At 35.9% G+C, this 19,139-nt stretch overlaps 1 protein-coding gene across 1 annotated transcript in view; it reads left to right on the top strand.

Annotated features, from left to right (window-relative positions):
• Positions 1-17,422, top strand: part of Sh2d1a (SH2 domain containing 1A) — a 25,979-nt gene extending 8,557 nt beyond the window's left edge. The window contains exons 2-4 of the mRNA XM_050118841.1: positions 10,771-10,834; positions 15,982-16,114; positions 17,096-17,422. Of these exons, the coding sequence (XP_049974798.1) occupies positions 10,771-10,834; positions 15,982-16,114; positions 17,096-17,133 (235 nt within the window). The 3' untranslated portion in view covers positions 17,134-17,422. The remainder of the gene's footprint in view (positions 1-10,770; positions 10,835-15,981; positions 16,115-17,095) is intronic.
• Positions 17,423-19,139: the final 1,717 nt, after the last annotated feature.

The following is a 19,139-nucleotide window of genomic DNA, read 5'->3' on the forward strand; positions in this document are numbered from 1 at the left end:
TTCTTTTTTTTTTTTTTTTTTTTTTTTGTTTTTCAAGACAGGGTTTCTCTGTTTAGCTCTGGCTGTCCTGGAACTCACTCTGTAGATCAGGCTAGCCTTGAACTCAGAGATCCACCTGCCTCTGCCTCTTCAGTTCTGGGATTAAAGGCTAGTACCACCACCACCTGGCTTACTTCTACTTTAATCATATTCAATTTTGAGGACATATATAAAAAATATTCCCTTATTTTGAGTCATTGTTACTTTTTGTAGTAGTTAGCTTAATTTTACTTTATACACTATTAAAAAACTTACTTGTCTTTTTCTTTTGACTTATTTACCTGGAGCATATAAACATAAACAAGGTTATTTGGTAAAAGATATGAACACTGTTATAGCTTTTATTAACACACATTACTTTTTTCCGATAACAATGATTTCCCACAGACAGGGCATATGTGTTGCTTTTTAAAAAAGCATATTCCATGGCTAGGGAGCTGATTCATTGGTTAAATTTACTTGCTGCTCTTTCAAAAGATCTGCGTTTGGTTCTCAGCACCCATATCAGGTGGCTAACAAATGCTGTGATCCTAGGAATTCAATTTGAGTTGTTCCGCTTTAGGTTTTCCCCACCCATGACATACTATTATGAGATTTGTCTACAGAGGACCATTGATTAGTAAGTGCTATGACTTAGAAGTAGAGGCCACACACTGCCGGTTTGAGAAGAGACAAAAGTTTGTTCATTCACAATTCAAGGGCTTGGGGTGGGGGAAATCGTTAATATTACATACCTTAATCATGAGAAAATGGATGTACCATTGACACCAGCTTGTTTGGAGACGAAGAAGGTAAGAGCTTTTGAAGTGGTACTCAGGTTCCTGCTGCTTAACCGAAAGTGAGATAACATCAGATTCGTTAGGAGACTATTTTCAAAACATACTCATTTATTTTGACTAAATGAAGCTGAATGATGGTATGGACTATATCCACTGTATATTTTGAGGCACATTGATTAGACTCTGGAAAAAAGATACCTTATCATTTTGCCTAAATTACTGAGATCTTTTGTTTTTATGCGTGTATGTGTTTGTGTATAAGTGCTTACAGGTTTCCACATGTGTGTGGAAGCCAGAGAACAGCTGCTGTTGCTATTCCTCAGGAGTTGTCCATCTTGATTTTCTGAGATAGGGACTTCTCCCTTTTCTGGTGTTCACCAACCTGAGTTGCATGGTTGACTAATGCTGGGGCTACAAGTGCATGCCATCATCCCGGCCATGGATTCATGGGACTGAACTCAGGTCTTCCTGTCTGCAGGCAAGCACTGTACCAACCGAGTTATTCCCCAGCTCTATTGTTTTTAAATAGATTTTAAATACTATTATTTCCGCATCACCCTTAAGTTTACTGTGAATCGTTCTCATTAATTGCTTTTCAAAGGGAATAATAGAACTCAGGGTCCTGCTTCCATCTCCATTTTGCTGGATGACTTCAAGAAAGTCCCTTAAAACCCATGTTTCAAGTGCCTATGGTGAATAACAGAAATCAAAGCTCTTGTCTTGTTCCCTGTAGAGCACTTACTGAAATTGCTGTGCTTTAAAGTAGATTTAAATAACTTCAAAATAAAAGCTTAACAGTGAAATACATATATTATCTTTTTATCACGTGTAAGCACATAATAAGCTACTTGTATATATGAATCAAATATTCTGGTAAAGCTACATTACAAAAATAAAACATTTGTTTTGGAATCACACCAACATTTACATTGACTCTTTGTTCAATTTCTCAAGTCAAATGGACCCGATTAGAGTGTTTAAATGTCTTTTGTAGTTCATTAGATAATTAGTACTGATGGATATTGATTAAAGGTGTAACAATTTAATTCAAATATTTAAAGACTTTTTAATTCTAAAGGGACGTAATGTCAAATGTGGCCGATGAACTAAGCATAGCCCTCTTTTTGTAAGAATTTAGTATCATCTGCTCTTTTAAGTTTAAACACAGTGACTTAAACAGACTTAGTATGTTTCCTAATCAAGGTTTCCTATCGATCCAATCCTGTGTCTAAGAACAGCAACAACAAATATAGTAAATGAGACCATAATAACTTATTTATATCCAAATTCAAAATTTGTTTGAAAATTTAGCAAAAGTTACTTTTTCTATTAAGGAAATATTTTTTAATAAGAGAGTTTGGAGAGATGGATCAGTAATTAAGAGCACTGACTATTCTTGCAGAGGAACTGGGCTTGGTTCCCAGCACCCACATAGTGACTCACAACTGTCTATAACTACAGTTCCAAGGGAACCAGTGCTCTCTTCTGGCCTCGATGGGCACTTCACACATATAGTTCACAGACATACGTGCATGCACAATAATCAAACACATAAAATAAAAAAATCTTTATGAAAAAGAAAGTCATGAAAAATGGCACTGATCACCCAGGAAGTGAAATTCAAAAATCACACAATTATTCCGTCACTCCAGTAAAAATAGATAAGTAAGTAAATAAAGAAAGGAAGAGAGAAAGATAGAAAGAAAGCTAATTTCAAAGAGAGCAAAGGAAACAGTACAAATGAGGTTGTGGGCAAGGGGACATATTGTGCACTATTTACAGAGATGTGAATTAGGACAATTGTTATGGAAGACAGTTTAGAAGAGTCTCAAAATACTAGAACTACCACATTATTGAGTTATCGACTCCTGAGTATATATTCAAAGAAAATGAAATCAGGATATCAAAGAAATATATGAACTCTCGGATTCATTGTCACACTACTTACAATAGCCAAGAAATGGAAATAACATGAGAATCTATCCATTGAGAACAAAGCAAATAGAGACATACACACAATAGAATTAAGTTAAATCATAAAGGGAATGAGATTCTGTACTTTGCAAAATGTATCTATAACTAGAAATCATTATACTAAATGAAATAAAATAGGCACAGAAATACATATGCTACATGTTTTCATTCACATGTGAAATATAAACAATTGTTCCTATGGAGCCTGAGAGTAATATGGGAGTTGTCTGTGGCAGGGGTGTAGTGATATTTCATTTGTATTTTAATAAATAAAGCTTTCCTGAAGATCAGAGAGTAAAACAGCCTCACTGGACAGCCTTACAGATCAGACAATGGTAACACACACCTTTAATCCCAGTAGCCATACTAGCCATAAAAGCCGGATGGTGCATGCCTTTAGTCCCAGCCCTAGAAAGGAATATAAGACAGGAGGAGACAGCTCTCGGCTCAGTCTCATTCTGAGGATTCCCAGAGGCAGGATTGCCATTTTGGTCTGAAGTGGAGTTAAGAACCAGTGGCTGACCATTTTGCTTTTCTAATCTTCAGGTTGAATTCGAATTTCTGTCTCTGGGTTTTTATTAATAGTCTGGGGGAAGCAAAAGGGGTGTAGGAGGGCTGGAGAGATGGCTCAGAGGTTAAGGACATTGCCTGCTCTTCCAAAGGTCCTGAGTTCAATTCCCAGCAACCACATGGTGGCTCACAACCATCTGTAATGAGGTCTGGTGCCCTCTTCTGGCCTGTAGGCATACATGCAAACAGAATATTGTATACATAATAAATAAATAAAATATTAAAACAAAGAAGAGGTGTAGGATAGGGAATGAAAGATCTGTTGAATTAGGAGTGGCAGGGCTGCGTCCCCAGCACCAGGCCGCCCGCATGGCTAGCTTATGCCCAGAAATAATTACAAGGAAACTGTATTCTTTTAAATACTGCCTGGCCCGGCTAGTTCCAGCTTCTTATTGGCTAGCTCTTACATATTGTTCTAACCCATTTCTAATATTCTGTGTAGCCCATGAGCTGGCTTACCAGGGAGGATCTTAACCTGCGTCTGTCTGGCGTGGGAGAACCATGGCGACTCCTCGACTAAGCTTCTTTCTCCCAGCATTCTCTTCTGTTTACTCCACCTATCAAGGGGCCTAGGCAGTTTCTTTATTAATATGAAATCACTCTCACAAAGATCAGTATGCACTAATTGTTCTAGTTTGCTTTCTATTGCTGTGATAAAACCAACCATCAAAAGCAGTTTGTGGAGGAAAGATTATATTTCATCTTCCAGCTTAAAGTTCAACATTGAGGGAAGTCAGGACAAGAGATCAGGGCACAAGGAGTCAGGAACTGAAGCAGAAACCATGCAGGAATGTTGCTTTCTGGCTTGTTCCCCACGACTTGATCTGTTTGCTTTCTTTTATAATATACCTGTACAGGAGTAGCAGCACCTGCTGTGGCCCTCCCACATCAGTCATTAATCACGAAAATGCCCACACAGACTTGACTATAGGCCAGGCTGATAGTCACGACTCGAGCTTGTATCAAATTGACAAAAAATTAACCAGCAGAGTAAAGTCAGAACAAAAATTTCTGATTTGCTTATGTATAGTTGGATGATGATAGAAAATAATAATAATAAAAGATTGTACATTTAAAAATTAGGCAGGATTCTATGTTTACATTTCAAGGAAATGACAAATGTTTGGATAAATATATTTGTCCTAACTTAAATATTATACAATGTATATATGAATTAAAACACCAAAATAACTGAATATGCATGACTTCATTTTTGTATACTAGTTAAATAAATCTAGCTGATAATACATTTTAAAAGTTTATTAATCAAATTAAGTATTATTATTATGAACACTGAAATATAATAAATCCATATCCATTATAGTGTGAGAATCAAAAGAGCTTGGTCCAAATAACATTCTTACTTCTGAATCTCTGGTCTGTTTTAGTTATTTTATTTATCAACATTTCAGTTTTCTCATTTCTAAAATTCACTTTATCATATAAAAATAATAGAATAGAGTTCATGTACTATGGTGTAAAATTATATCTCTAAAATTCATCTATTAAAACCCTTGCCTTAATGTGTCTCTATTGGTAATAGGGCCTAAGGAGGTATTTAAAATGAAATGAGTTCATAAGGATGGAACCATAATCTGATAGATTTGGTGACTTTATAAGAAGAGGAAGGACACATGTACAAACAAAATGCCATGTAAGCATAGACAATGAAGGTGGTTGCCTATTAGCCAAGAAAAGAGGCCTCAGAATGAAATTTACCACAGTGGCATCTTGACCTTGGACACTCAGCCTGTAAAACTGCGAGAAATAAATGTTTATTGTTTAAGCCACCCATTTGTGGCATGCTGTTATAATAACCTTAGTAGGCCTGGACAGTGACTAAGAAGTGTGTGTGTGTGTGTGTGTGTGTGTGTGTGTGTGAATAACAATTAATGGAAGAAGAGGCCATGAATCTGAAAGAGAGAGTAAGGATGGGTATATGGGATGGAAGGGTATCGGGATGGTGATAAATAATATAATCAAAAATAAAATAAAAATATGGATGTTAAATGTCATTCTCATGACATCTCAGATGTGAAATGATTGGAAAATGGAAGAAAAATGATCATTGTTCTAAAGCAGCAAAGAACCTCTTTGTTTTGTGGAAGACAGAATCTGTGAACAATTGCAGTGATTACTTAGCTTATATCTCTTTAAAAATAATTTATTTTTAGAAATTATATAATAATATACCATTCCCCTCTCCTTTCTCCCAAACCTTCCCACACACTCCTCTTTTCCCTCTTTCAAAGCCATAGCCTTTTCACATTAATTGTCGTTACGTACATACATATAAATATATGCATATATATTCCTAAATACATAAATACAACTTGCTCACTCTGTATAACGATTAGGAAAATTATCTTCCCTAGGGAAGAGCACAACAGTTAGTTATCCAGTACCAATTGATCAGCCCTGAAAACATATACATACAAGTAACTTTATATTCCTTTTTTTCCTTTTCTTTTTTTCTGCTGTAATGTTGATGACTTGACCCTTGCTAGGCAAGAAATCTGCCACAAAGCTGTATATCCGCTTCTAAACCAGTGGTGTAGATTTCTAAGCTAAAGTGTGAAGAAATGGCTTGGTTATTCAACATTGCTTACGGTAAAACACAAAAAGAGAGAAATGATTTGAATGAAGAATAATTTAAAAATGCAGAAAAATTTTAGCTTACCTATAATGCAAAAATGTTAGAGGCCAGTATATAGTGCTGTTGTTTGAACTGTGTGTCCCCCAAACAAATTGAAACCTTATCCCCAATGTAACTATAGTTGCATATAAGATCTCTAGAGCATAAGTAAGGTTCAATTATATTGTAAAAAAGAGGTCGGCATTCATGTGTGGTAATGCATACCTGTAATCCTGAACCTCAGAATCTTAGGCAGGATAGTCACAGGTTCCAACCTAGCCCAGAGTTCCATACAGCGTGTCTCAAATAAATAAGTAAATAAAAATAAATAAAGCCAAATCTAATATGATTGGTGGCTTAACAGCAATGCAGGAGGGAACATTTTCTGGTGTTCGTGAGTTAAGACCTAAGAATAAAACCTTCCCTGCTTATACTTTGCCCTTGGAGTTAGCGTCTAGAAATATGAGAAATTCCCTCTTTATCATTTAAGATATTCAGTCTATGGTATTGTTTATGGCAACTGAACAGAAAAATCTCACATTTAAAAGCCTTGTTATAGAGTAGAATTCATCTAAACAGGCATACAATACCTATGATTCAAGTAATGGGAACAATATTTACCATATTTGAAAGGACAAACTGCTTTGAAGTATTAGCTATTTTTTCTCTCATTAATTTTATAATTTTAATTTACATATAATTGTCCATAGTGATGGTATACAATGTGATGTTTCTGCAATGTATACAATGTTTAATGATCAGATTAGGGTAATTGCCATTTTAATTGCCTCAAACATTTATCACTCCTTTGTGCTGGTAATGCTCTGAATCCAACTCAGTAGCAATTTTGAAATAGACAATTATAGTTGTTGTTAGCCATAGTTATCACGTTGCCATGTAGAGCATTACAGTTGACTCCCTCTGTCCATCAGCATCCCATTTCAATTAACTATTCTAATCCTCTACACTACCCAGAATCTGCTAACCACCATTCTTTTGATATTTTTATTAGCTTATTCATCTTATTTTATGTGTGGGTATTTTGCCTGCATGTATGCATGTACACCATGTGCTTGCTTGGAATTCATGGTGAGAACAAAAGGGCATCTGATACCCTGGAAATGGAGTTACAGATGGTTGTGAACTTCTTTGTAGGTACTGAGTCCTCTGTGAGAGTAACAAGTTCCCCTTTTTGTCTAAATAAAAATGAAAGGTTTTAACTTTAACATAGTAAAACTACACGCAACAAAAACAGTTATCAAATAAGAATTACATTTATAATATTTAATCCATTTGTATTTAGCAAATTCAGAGAAAACACCACATTATCTATCTTAGTGAGGTGCAATGTTTTATACCTAACTTACATTCTATCATAATGAAAAAGCTGAAATTCTAATTACTTTGTCTTTTAACTCCATCAAAGATACCAGAAGGAATTAATATTACTTAACAACAGAGACATCCGCCTTTATAGTCACCCAAAGTTCCTCTGCAACATTAGGGAATCCATCTTCAGCCTACAGGCCTATAGTATCTGGCACACTTTCCCATAAATCAGGAAATATGAAAGACCATTTTACCTATATTGGCAGTTTGCCAGTCGTTTTCTTCTGTGTTCTGCAGAATGTCTGGCAGAGTCTTTCATGAAGCAGGAACCCTGAAGAATGGTATCATCTTGTTTTGACAAGTTCAGCAGTCACTTTCCAGAGGCTTTTGCACGTCCAGTTTAAACAGCATACTGTCAGCAGTCAAGGAAAAGCAGTTTTTTTGCCCAAATGGCTAGCCTTGCCATATTGAAAACAACTTATGTGGAGTTTCTTCAATGCCCATCATATTCTCTGAAGTAAATTGGTACTACCAGGAGCAGATACGTCTAATTGTCATGAGAAGTTCTAAGTTAACAAAACATTTTAAATATCATATTCTATGGGTATTTAAATTAAGTGAAGATCATTTATCTACCTAAATATATCTATTTAACCTTGAAAACATACCTAATGTGACTAAAAGTTTAAATATTATAGGCTAACTACTAATCTCATTTCCTAATTATATATTGCAGTTTGAAATGAGCTGCATAAACACAATACCCCAAGCAAGAGTAGAAATATATATATATATATATATATATATATTAACAAAATAACTTTAAATTTGTATCAATATACCAAAATCCATGCCAATGTAAAATATCTGAGACTCATACTTGTATTTTTATCCTATATTCCTGTATTCCCCTAAATGATAGAAAACATCCATTAACAAAATAGCACTCCCCAAAATCTTGGGAATGTGGACATTGTTTACTCTTGACTGATTCCTGTTGTCTGTAGCAAAGGCATCTTTAGGGGTACCTGAGAAATTTGAGATAATGGCCAAGTCGGAAGCCAGCTGTTACCTTTGTTGATAGATATCACCTGTCAAGGTTCAGGAGGTTGCCCCTGATCAAACCTGATTTGTATTAATCCTGAAGGAATTCACAGCTTCTCATCTCCTGTGGGAACAAAAGCAAAACCTCTTCTCCAAAGCAATGAAACTTTTAAGTTCCATTTTACAAATACATTGTTTGACTTCCATTTTAAAGTGTAGGCATTCCTAAAGTATATAGACTGGTTTATTTCTACAGTCCCTCTTTCATTGCCAGGTATCTTAACAGCTCTCTTTTGCTTATCAGCAATCAAAAAATTCAAAATCAACACAATACCATATTGGATTCAGACTCTCTATGTATTTCCCATCTTATGTGGCTTTTCTATTACTTTTACTCTCTCTTTAAGAACTTTATTAATATTTTAAACTATTTCTTTATTTCTATGGTTGTCTATACCCATTTTCTTTTCTTTCTTAAGCCTATGCCATAGTTCAAAACATTGAAATGTGTTTAGAGTTTTTTCCCATCTGTATCTCTTTTGCTGTGTATCTCTAGTCTTTTCGTGAGCAAATTTTAAACTATTAAGCTATAGCTGGGTCTTCTGAGAGACTCTATTGGCTGGCTCCATCCACTTCTAGGTTCATGAGAAACAAGCCTGAAGCTCATGGCCCAGTTGGAGATGTGTTTGCCCAGGAACTGCTTTTAACCCCCTAGCTATGAAATGCCAGTTCCCTGCACTATGGCAGGCATTTTTTAAACTTATTTTTTTGTTTCTATTTAGGGTAAAAAATGCTGTTTAAATGCTTTTCTGTAAGTCAGAGTTTCTTAAAGGAGCCATATCTATTGTTTTTTTTTTTTTTCAGTGTTCTCAGGCCCTAGGGATTGTTGAGAGTCCCACATTGGGTGACAAAATGTTTTTTCTTTTTTCTTTTTTTTTGTTTTGTTTTTTAGCTCTTTACTCCTTAGGGGCCCTGCCATCCAGTTACCAAATAAATCACATAGAGGCTTATTCTATATATATATATATATATTNCCCTCTCCAGTCTTAAGAGGACTCAGGGTGCCCTGCCCTGTGAGAAGTCCAAGGCCCTCCCCCCTCCATCCAGGTCTAGGAAGGTGAGCATCCAAACAGACTAGACTCCCACAAAGCCAGTACATGCAGTAGAATCAAAACCTGGTGTCATTATCTCAAAAACCCAGTGTCATTATCGGCTTATTCTTTCTTATGAACGTCTGACCTTAGTTTGGCTCTTTTCTAGCCAGCTTTATTTTAACTTAAATTATCCCATTTATCTTTTGCTTCTGGGCTTTTATCTTTCTCTATTATATATAACTTTCTTTACTTCTTACTACACAGCTTGTTGTGTAGCTTGGTGGTTGGTTCCTGGTGTCGTCTCCTTCTCTTTTCACGTACCAATCTTTTCTTCCCAGATTTCTCCTATTTATTCTCTCTGCCTGCCAGCCCCGTCTATTCTTTTTCAAGACTAGCTATTGGTCATTTAGCTGTTTATTAGACCAATCAGATGTTTTAGACAAAGTAATACAGCTTCACAGAGTTAAACAAATGCAACATTAAAGAATGCAACATATCTTTGCATCATTAAACAAATGTTCCACAGCATAAACAAATGTAACACATCTTTCACTAATATTCTACAGTAAGCAAGTGTTTTAACTTTTCACCTATCTCTCTAGCTTCATGATAGCCACCATTTTATTCTGTACTTCTTTGAGGTCAATATTTTTATATATTTTTGTTTTTCTGTGCTTGAATTAGTTAACCTCCTACCCTCCAGTTTTATTCATATTGCTGAAAATAGCAGAATTTAATTATTTCAAAGAATGAATAACATTCCATGGTGCAGTACTCCTTTTTAAAATTCAATTACAATTACTACTAAATTACAATGTTATAAAGTAATAGAATATTACTATTTATTATAATAGTAATATTATAAGAATAATTATATTTCATAGCATGATACACTCACATTACTTTGGTAATTAATACTATCAGTTAATTTAATTGAATCTTATTTCAGTCAACCATTTTTAGCTTAAGACTATGTACACTTAAAAAACAGTAAGACTCTGTTAAAGGTGTTTCATAATTAGGATTTTTTTGTCAGTGCCAGCAGGTTTGTAGTTTCTTTTTGTCCAGTCTCTCTATCACACAAATCCTTAGGTGTATTAAACCACACAAAAATCGTGGGGGAACTGTGATTAGGCTGAAATAAAATGCAAGCAAATTAAATCCAATGGCTTTGCTTCCTGTGACTGCCAAGAAGCTGTCCATTTACATCCAGTATATGTAAGTTTTATAGATAAAAGTAAATTCAAGTTAGAGCATCCATTGTTCTTTTGGAAACTATTAGTAATGGAAATGCATTCTTTCACAGGTATCAAGGTTACATCTATACATATCGAGTGTCGCAGACAGAAACAGGTTCTTGGAGTGCTGAGGTACAGTTCTTTTATTTACTTTTGCTTCTTTGGGTATCAGAAAAGTGCTTGAAATTCAGGTTTGTTTATAAAACAGAAGTGACATAGTAAATTACCAAAATATTAATCATATTTAAATCATGAACTCTTAATTCCACAGTTGTTGGTGGTTCATTTACAAGCCTTTAGAAAATTTTGGTTCCAGACCTGTGTGGAGTGGGATCACTTTGAAGAATGAAGAACTTTGATGGATCATGCCTAACTTACTTACAGAGCCTATACAAACTTTTAGAAAGCATATACTGAATAATACTGATGTCTACATTGGTGCTGTTGTGGATAAAAGCAGGCAAACTGGAATTTCTCTTTTCTACTAGTCACTAATAGCCTTAGGAGATATAACAAGGAATTAAACCGCAGTGTGAGGGCCTGGGCCATGTCCAGTGCATCCAGGTTCCATGTGCTTCTTTCTATAATTACTTTTGATGGAAGCAATTTGTAAAATGAGAGGAGTCATTTCAAGGAGTGTAAGATAATGCAAGTAAAGAAGCTCTTAGCTGCAGAATCTAGCATATAGTCAACATCCAAAAATATGAACTACTGAAAGCTTCTCAACATAATTGTGTATAGTCCAGGGCTAATTTACCAAGCACAAGAGTCCCGAGATAGAGGCATTTCCAGGTACCCAGACAACTGGTGCTGCTCTGCAATGCATCAGCAAGACTCTCATAAGAGCCATATTGGAGGCCTCTGGGTAGGAGGGATAGAGAAGAGGTAAAATTGCAGTTTTTATTTAATAAAAATATTCTTTGAGAATTTCATACATGTATGCACAAGTTCCTACCTGCTTTTGCAGTGTTTTAAAGGCATGTTTTTCTGAATCACAGTTCTCGTCTATCGTAGGACTCCTTAGCAAGGGGGTTGCAGGAGAGGGAGAGGTGAGTGGGTGTAATTCTGGATACTTATCTGACTTTAATTGTGAAGTTCTCTTTAGCTTTCCTTATGAACTGGAGATTTGAATAAGATTTGTTCAGAACGAAGGTGTCTTGTGACTGAAAATATTTGAGAGCCACTGTGTCAGTCCAAGAACTGAGTGAATTCTTTTTACATAGTATAGTAGAAAGTAGCAAAGAATAGCCCATCTTACAAACTACTGAGTGAGTCCAAAATTGTAGTTTTTAAACTTTTGCTTTAGTTGGTTTCTGACTTTATAATAGTCCATCCAGATAGTTGAAGTATTTCACTATGATCTTTGGGAAACATAGATGTTAATATTAACTTCTATTAATAGCTTCATTAATCTGTGCATTCAAGACATTATAAAGTTTTGACAAAAATTTAAAATGTCTTACAAATTTATCAGTAAAAAGCAAAGTACAAATTATAAGCATTTAAATTGTGAAAACGAATTAGAGTAGATTCAAGTACATTGTTATTTATTGGTTAATTTCATATTTTAGGTTTTGTGTTTAACTTTTAGGAATTTTAGTTTTTTAAAAAATAGGATTAGGGATAAAACCCAGGGTCTCAAGCATACCAGGAAAGTATGATACCACTGAGAAATTAATTAATTTTGTTTTTTAATTGCTATATATTCACTATACATAGTAATGTGTTTCATAAGACTAGTATATAACGTTCTTTGATTATGTTACTTCATATAATACTATATCACTCCCTGGTCACACTGTTATTTTGTGTCAGGATAATTCTGTCATACTATATAAGGAAAAATCAGTATCATTTCTAGTCAAAACTGTCTTTCCTTTTAAAAAAGTCCATCACTGCAAATAAGTAAGCAATTTGATTTATCATGAGGAATAGTCATGTGTAGCTGGTATATGTGAATTTGTATATGGGTTGCCACAAAAATCCTTTTCTCTCAAGAAATACTCCAGCTGAGCAATAAAAATATTTTATGGAAAGAATCTTTGACATTTTTGTGATTTAAAAATTAGTTCTTAAACAATTTTGTATGTTTTGATCATATTTGCCATTGTCCTCCAGTTCCTCCCAGATCCACTCCTCTCTCCCTATTTACAAAATTTTGTGTACTCTTTGTTTTGCTAAATCTGTCAACTCAATTTGTGCTGCCTAAATATTCTTGGATGTGTGGCCTTCCACGGAAACATGATTGATTTATCAGGGGCTATTCTTCTAAAGAAAGCTGGCTCTTCTTCTGGTAGCTATCAATTGCCAATAGCTCCTTGCCTAGGAGTGGGACTTTGTGTACACCTCCTCTCTTCATGCTGGGTTAGGCTTGCGCAGGTCCTGTGCATGTTGTCATAACCACTGTGAGTTCATATGTGAACCTGTCCTGCTGGGTCTGGAAGACATGGTTTTCTTGTCTTTATTCTCTTTTCACCTCTCTTCCCCAACGATTCCAAAGCTTTGGGAAAAAGGGTTGTGATATAGATTCTTAGACCCATTTTATATTTTTTCTTTTCTATTTCACATGCGACTTCATATCACATCATTGCATATTTGTAATCATTTTCAGAAGGAAAGGGTTTATTGAGTGTAAATATCCCTTATCCTGTTGTCTGATTTGACCCTCTTTATATAATAATATTGAAATTATTTGCACCACGAGAGCAGAAGATTTGCATGGATTATCCCCAAATGGGAACGAGGTAAAAACGTCTTGTTTTCATGAAATGCATATTGCAGTTTCCTGTCTATAAAATTTGCCTTCTTGTTAAGGTGAATATTAAACTAGTGCGTAATTCTCAGAGCTCATACCACCTGGCTGGAAGAAATTTCTCCAGAGTGTATTGAAGACCAGCTGCGATTCAAAACATATTTCCATGGATAACTAAGAGATGGCAGTATGGGAAATACCCAAATTTGAACATGAACCGAATTCACTGACAGGATAGTGGCAGCGAAGCTCTCTCTCTCTGTGTGTGTGTGTGTGTGTGTGTGTGTGTGTGTGTGTGTGTGAAATAATCTTCCAAAAATGGGATAAGTGGCATTTATACTACTTTCAGGAAAACCATTTTAGTTTGCCACACCATAAGAAAAGATCACTTCAGGAATATTCTACCCTCTGTCCCTATGTAATTATAGATATGTTTTAAGATGTGATATTAAATTGAACCTTGAATCTAGTGAATTTTAAAAGACAAACATGCATCTTTTTCATTTTAGATAGAGCACTGCTCAGGATATTAACTTAGCCCTTGGAGGCTAAATTTATGATGAGTTGATTAACATTTATTAATGTATAGATTGTCAGCAGTGCATTGTCAAAAGTGGACTGCTCTCTGCCAATTTCTGTGCCTTTGGCCTTTTATGGGTAGTTGGTCACCAGGAGATCCTTAGCTAGTAAGCAAATTACTTATTAGCCTAAGCAAATCATCATAAATTAGTTCAGTCATTTGTTAAAGAAATGCCGCATCTCTAGTTCAAATTGCTTCTAAATGTCCGGTGGTATTTGTCTTCTCTGTCAGGATGGATAATCAAGTGTTAACTATCAGTCCCCATAGAAATGATGCCTCTGTTGAAAATGCTTTTATAAGCCACAAGAAATAGCCTAAATGAAGTGTGGTTTGAAATGATTCCCCTCTGGGGAAATACGCAGTTTCCCCTCTGGCTGGTGTCTTCAGCTTCACTCAAACTTCTTGGTCTAGTTCTAATCTGAAAGGAATGAAGAGAAAATTTTGCTGCTTCTGATTGTATGTATGTGCGACTTCACATCTGCTTATTATTTTCCTTTATGCAAGATGATTAGGTTGAATGTTTGTACCTGTGAAATGAGACTAATTGAAAGAATCCACGAGAAAACAGTGAAGGCAAGAGATGGGAAAGTATGTTGGCAAACAAAAAAATGCCCTCAGAAAGAACTAAGGTGGTATTTTGTACACATTGCATGCCTTCCTAACTTGCAGTGTCTGTCTGGAGCTAAAGAGTCTCTGTGGGAACGGTCATGTTATTTCTAGATGAGGCCTCAGCAGAAATTTAGGAAGGTTTTCTGATCAGAAGGCTAGAGATGGGCGAGAGACCGTTCTCTGTCTGTTGAAACTGTACAGGCAGACACTAATACACAGCTAAAGAGAACATCTGCAGTGTTTGTACTGGAAAACTACCTACTCCAACATAGGCAACAACCAAGAATGACTTTGGATAGTCTGTTACCTTGAGTTTAACATCTAGTTGACGGAAGTCTGTGTGCCAGCCTTCGTGTTTGCTCATTAAATGCTAAAAACCAAGCAGTTCCCGTCTCAAAAAATCTTCCAGATGGAATAGCTGAAAAACAACTTTCTAAAAAGAAAAGAAAAGAAAGAAACAAAACTAGTCATTGTTCAATTGCTTGTAGCAATGCTATTTTGTTTTATGACAGTTTTGAGATGGTGCCTCAAGCAAGGCTCATAAGCTTTGTGGGGAATGTTGATTTCAGGCAGTGTCTTTGTGAGAGCACAGATGTCAGGGAAAGAATACATTCCTAACAGCCACCTGCAAATGCGATCTCTTTAAAAACTAACAAATATATAAATAAAGAGAACCTTCTACAGTCTTTCATTTTCGTGTCATATAGAAAGCCTTGGAATGGTACAGTGCTGACTGTGAGAGCAATCTGGGAAAAGAACACAAAATTAACATGAAGAATGAGTCAGTGTGTATTACAAGGTAAAAGCACATGAGCATTAGCCAGCCACGCAGCTGTATGCATCATAGCACTCACTTTTTAATTTTCTGAGTAGTATTTTCTGTTGGAAAATGATGGCAGGGGGACGGGTTGTTGGTTTGGTTCCTCGGGCTTTTTATTAATGACCTGTAGGATCTGTGCTTTTTTTTTTATGTTTAACTGCATCCCCTCTGTTGCTGAATTCATTGTGGGTAATGGCCTGTGCACCCTTAGAGGTTCGGGATGTCTGATGGGTAGCAGTCAGCAAGGGCAGGGCTGTGAGAGCTTGTACAAACTAGTCCTACCCTTGGGAGAACTGCAATGACAGCTCATTAGCTCCTCTTGCAGGGAAATTCAGCCAAGCAAAGCAAGCTCTTCTGGCTGTTGTTTTCCTTTCTTCCTTATGTTTTCAAATATTGGAGCGAGTTACACAAATGTTACCTCTCTAAGCATCCCTCTCACATCTTACGGGTCTTTTTTTTTTTTTAAGCATTATGAGGCAAATAAATATTTTTTTTTTTTCGGATCTTTTCTTTTCCAGACAGCACCTGGGGTGCATAAAAGATTTTTCCGGAAAATAAAAAATCTCATTTCAGCATTTCAGAAGCCAGATCAAGGCATTGTAATACCGCTGCAGTATCCAGTTGAGAAGTCCTCAGTGAGGAGTACACAAGGTACCGCAAGTGTGGCTTCTTGCTCAGTTTTGAAACAGTTGGGAAGTTTAGAGTTGGGATCAACCTATTCATAACCACATAACAAGCAGGAGGACTCATAAGCAAAATTCAACAAGGAAGTAGTTGTAGCCAGCAAATCAGGTGAGAGGTAGCTATGCAAAGGGGCCGTAATATGCTCTAATACACACTTTTAATAAAATTGTAAAACTATAGAAAGTCTATGAAGTCGAGATATTTTAATCTCTTTATTTCTATCTTATTTTTCCTAGTCCTTTTTTGTAGATAGTAAGTACCATTTTACTTCAGTAATCTATGCACATATGATTTGAAAGATGGGATAGTTCAGTGAGTACCTGGGCTGTATGTTCCCTATTGCTTAATAAAAACCCTCCTTTGCCCTTCTGGCACAGAAAGGCAAATGGTAACCTAATTCCTGTGATTCTGATTTCTGAACTGATGGTGTTTGAATGAATGACATTTTATAGTAGCAAAGGAAATCAAATTAGCACTCTTGGTTGTTTTACTGTCATTCACAATTCTCTTGAGCAAAGCTATTATTAGTGAACAGATTGAGCTAAAGAATGAATACTAGCCAATTGATGACTCTGTCTGTTTTTCTTTTATGAGAACAGGTTAATACTCTGTTTTGAGTGAGAAGGTGTGTCTTGATTGATACAATTAGTATTTATGATAAAATGAGTTTTTATAATTTGGGAACCAGGCTCAGACATAAATTGATAAATAGACTCAAATGTGATTTAAATTGACGAATAGTTACCCTTTGACATAGAAATGTAAATGGAACTCCAGTTTAGAAAGCATGTAACTTTCCTTCCTGTCCAATGATCTATTCTTTATGGTGGCATTTTAAATAATAGCTGCTTGAGGCATAGCATTGGGTTACATATTACAAATTTGAGTTAAACTATCATTTTAACACTGTACAAATTTTGCTTGACTTTTTCTAATCTTTTTCTTTAGGGAGAAGTGATTCTGATGTCTGCCTGAAAGCGCCATGAAGAAGACTAACACACCCTGTCCTTTATTTTCAATAATTTAAGTATATGCCAAGTCTTGTATATTGTAGATACTGCAGTTCAGTGAACTGTAAATGCCTTTTAAACAGCACTCTAGTCCTGTAATAGGAGCATCTCTCCCATGTCAAAGCTGAAAGTGGATGTTGTAGATAGCAAGTGTTTTAAATTGAGGACTGGGAAACAGAATCCCTTAGAGTATTTTTACTTCCTGTATTTACGAATGAGAAGCAGTTTAAAGCACAATGAAAACTTTACAAAAGATTAATGTCAATTCTTGCCACATGTAAATAAAAATAATCTTCATTTTTTTTGTCGAAACAGCATTTCTGTGAAGTGTTTGATAGTTACTGATTTTTAAGCTTCTTGCTTGATTTCATGGTAGGAAGGTGTTTGGTGTGCAGATCTCAAGTCACTGGGGTGCCTTAGGCTTCTTTGGGATTTATGAAGATGTGTGTGAACAGAAGTATTAGATAAAGAAAAAAGCGTTTGTTTAAATTTGAAATCGAGCTTCTTGCCCAAAGTTCTTCCATTAAGACAGTTAAATCTTTGGACCAGTGGGGTGTGGTAATGCATACTTTTCATTCCAACACTTGAGAGGTGGAGTCAGGGTGACCAAGAGTTTAATATCATTTGGATACAGGACACAGTGCTTCAAAATCCAAACAAAACCCACAGACCAGTTTACAAGCCTATGATTTCAAACAGGCTCTAAATGTTTATTGTATTTGATGCTACAGGTTTTGGGGTTATGTTAGAGATCAGATGAAATGATGAAATAAGATAGATTTTTCTTTTCATGTACCTCTGTCCTAGCTGTTTTTACTCTAAGTGGAAATTTATTTGGAAGGGACACTTTAGTTACCGCATCTCATAATCAACTGATTTGTAATTGGGCAACCCTATAAAGGCTTGTGGTTTCATTAATTTTCAGCAATTCTGAGTCATTGAAACCTAAGTAAGAGTTGGATTTTATGCAGCGTTTTCTGCTCACGTTTGTATTTTCATGGCTTTTGTGATTGATAGTGTGCCAAGTTGCTTCAGGGCTCACAGAATTCATTTACTCAATGAACATAACAGGGCAGAAAAGTAAAAACACCTGTTTCTTGTCTTCGGGCAGTTCAGTGTCCATTTGGACGGGAAAACAGTAACAGTAAAAACAATAAAAAGAAAATTTTAGGGACGATGACAACAAAAGTCGCTAAATATATAAGTAAAGTTCCCAATACGTAGGTAGATTTGTATTTGGTGGGATGTTGAATCAGCACAAATGCTCTGGTCCATAATCCGCAGGAAAATGAATACATGAGAGGTCTGGGTTTCCCTGAATGTTGTGAGCTTGGTTAAGAATGAGCGAATTGTTGACAGACAGAGCTAGCTACCTTGTGCATACTGAGCACTTAACATGTATGCTTTGAGTGTGCAAAGATGGGGTATGGGGACAGTGATGCACTGTGGGCAGCTCGCTATTTGTTGAAATAACAGCATCACTAACTTGTAAGTAAATTAAAAAGTCTACTTTCAAGATAATACAAGATACATGTGTTTAAATACTTTTTTAAAAACAGGATGTCATGTAGTCCAGGCTGATCTCCAGGCTGATCTCCAACTTGTGTAGCTGAGGATGACTGACCTTGAAGTGCTGATTTTCTGTCTCCACCTCCTGAATGCTTATATTAGGGGCATGGGCCACCAGCCGGACTCAAGCAGCGCTGTAGCTTTCACCCAGGGCTTTGAGTGTACTAGATAAGCACTGTACCAACTAAATTACAGCCTCAGTTCCTAAAAATAGTTTAAAAAATTAGTTTAGTTTGAATTTAGATTTTAACACATTTTTTATTCTTCAAACTTTTGTTGATTCTTTGTGGATGCCACATCATGTATCCCAATCCCCACCCATCTCCATAGCCCCACCAAATCCCCCTCCTCCCTTGCAACCTCCCTCCCAAAACAAAACAAAATCTGAAAGAAAAACCAAAAACCACACAAAG

Source organism: Alexandromys fortis, unplaced genomic scaffold (genome assembly GCF_014885135.2).
Source record: "Alexandromys fortis isolate MF-2015 unplaced genomic scaffold, M_Fortis_MF-2015_v1.1 scaffold_114, whole genome shotgun sequence".
NCBI classification, from domain to species: Eukaryota; Metazoa; Chordata; class Mammalia; order Rodentia; family Cricetidae; genus Alexandromys; species Alexandromys fortis.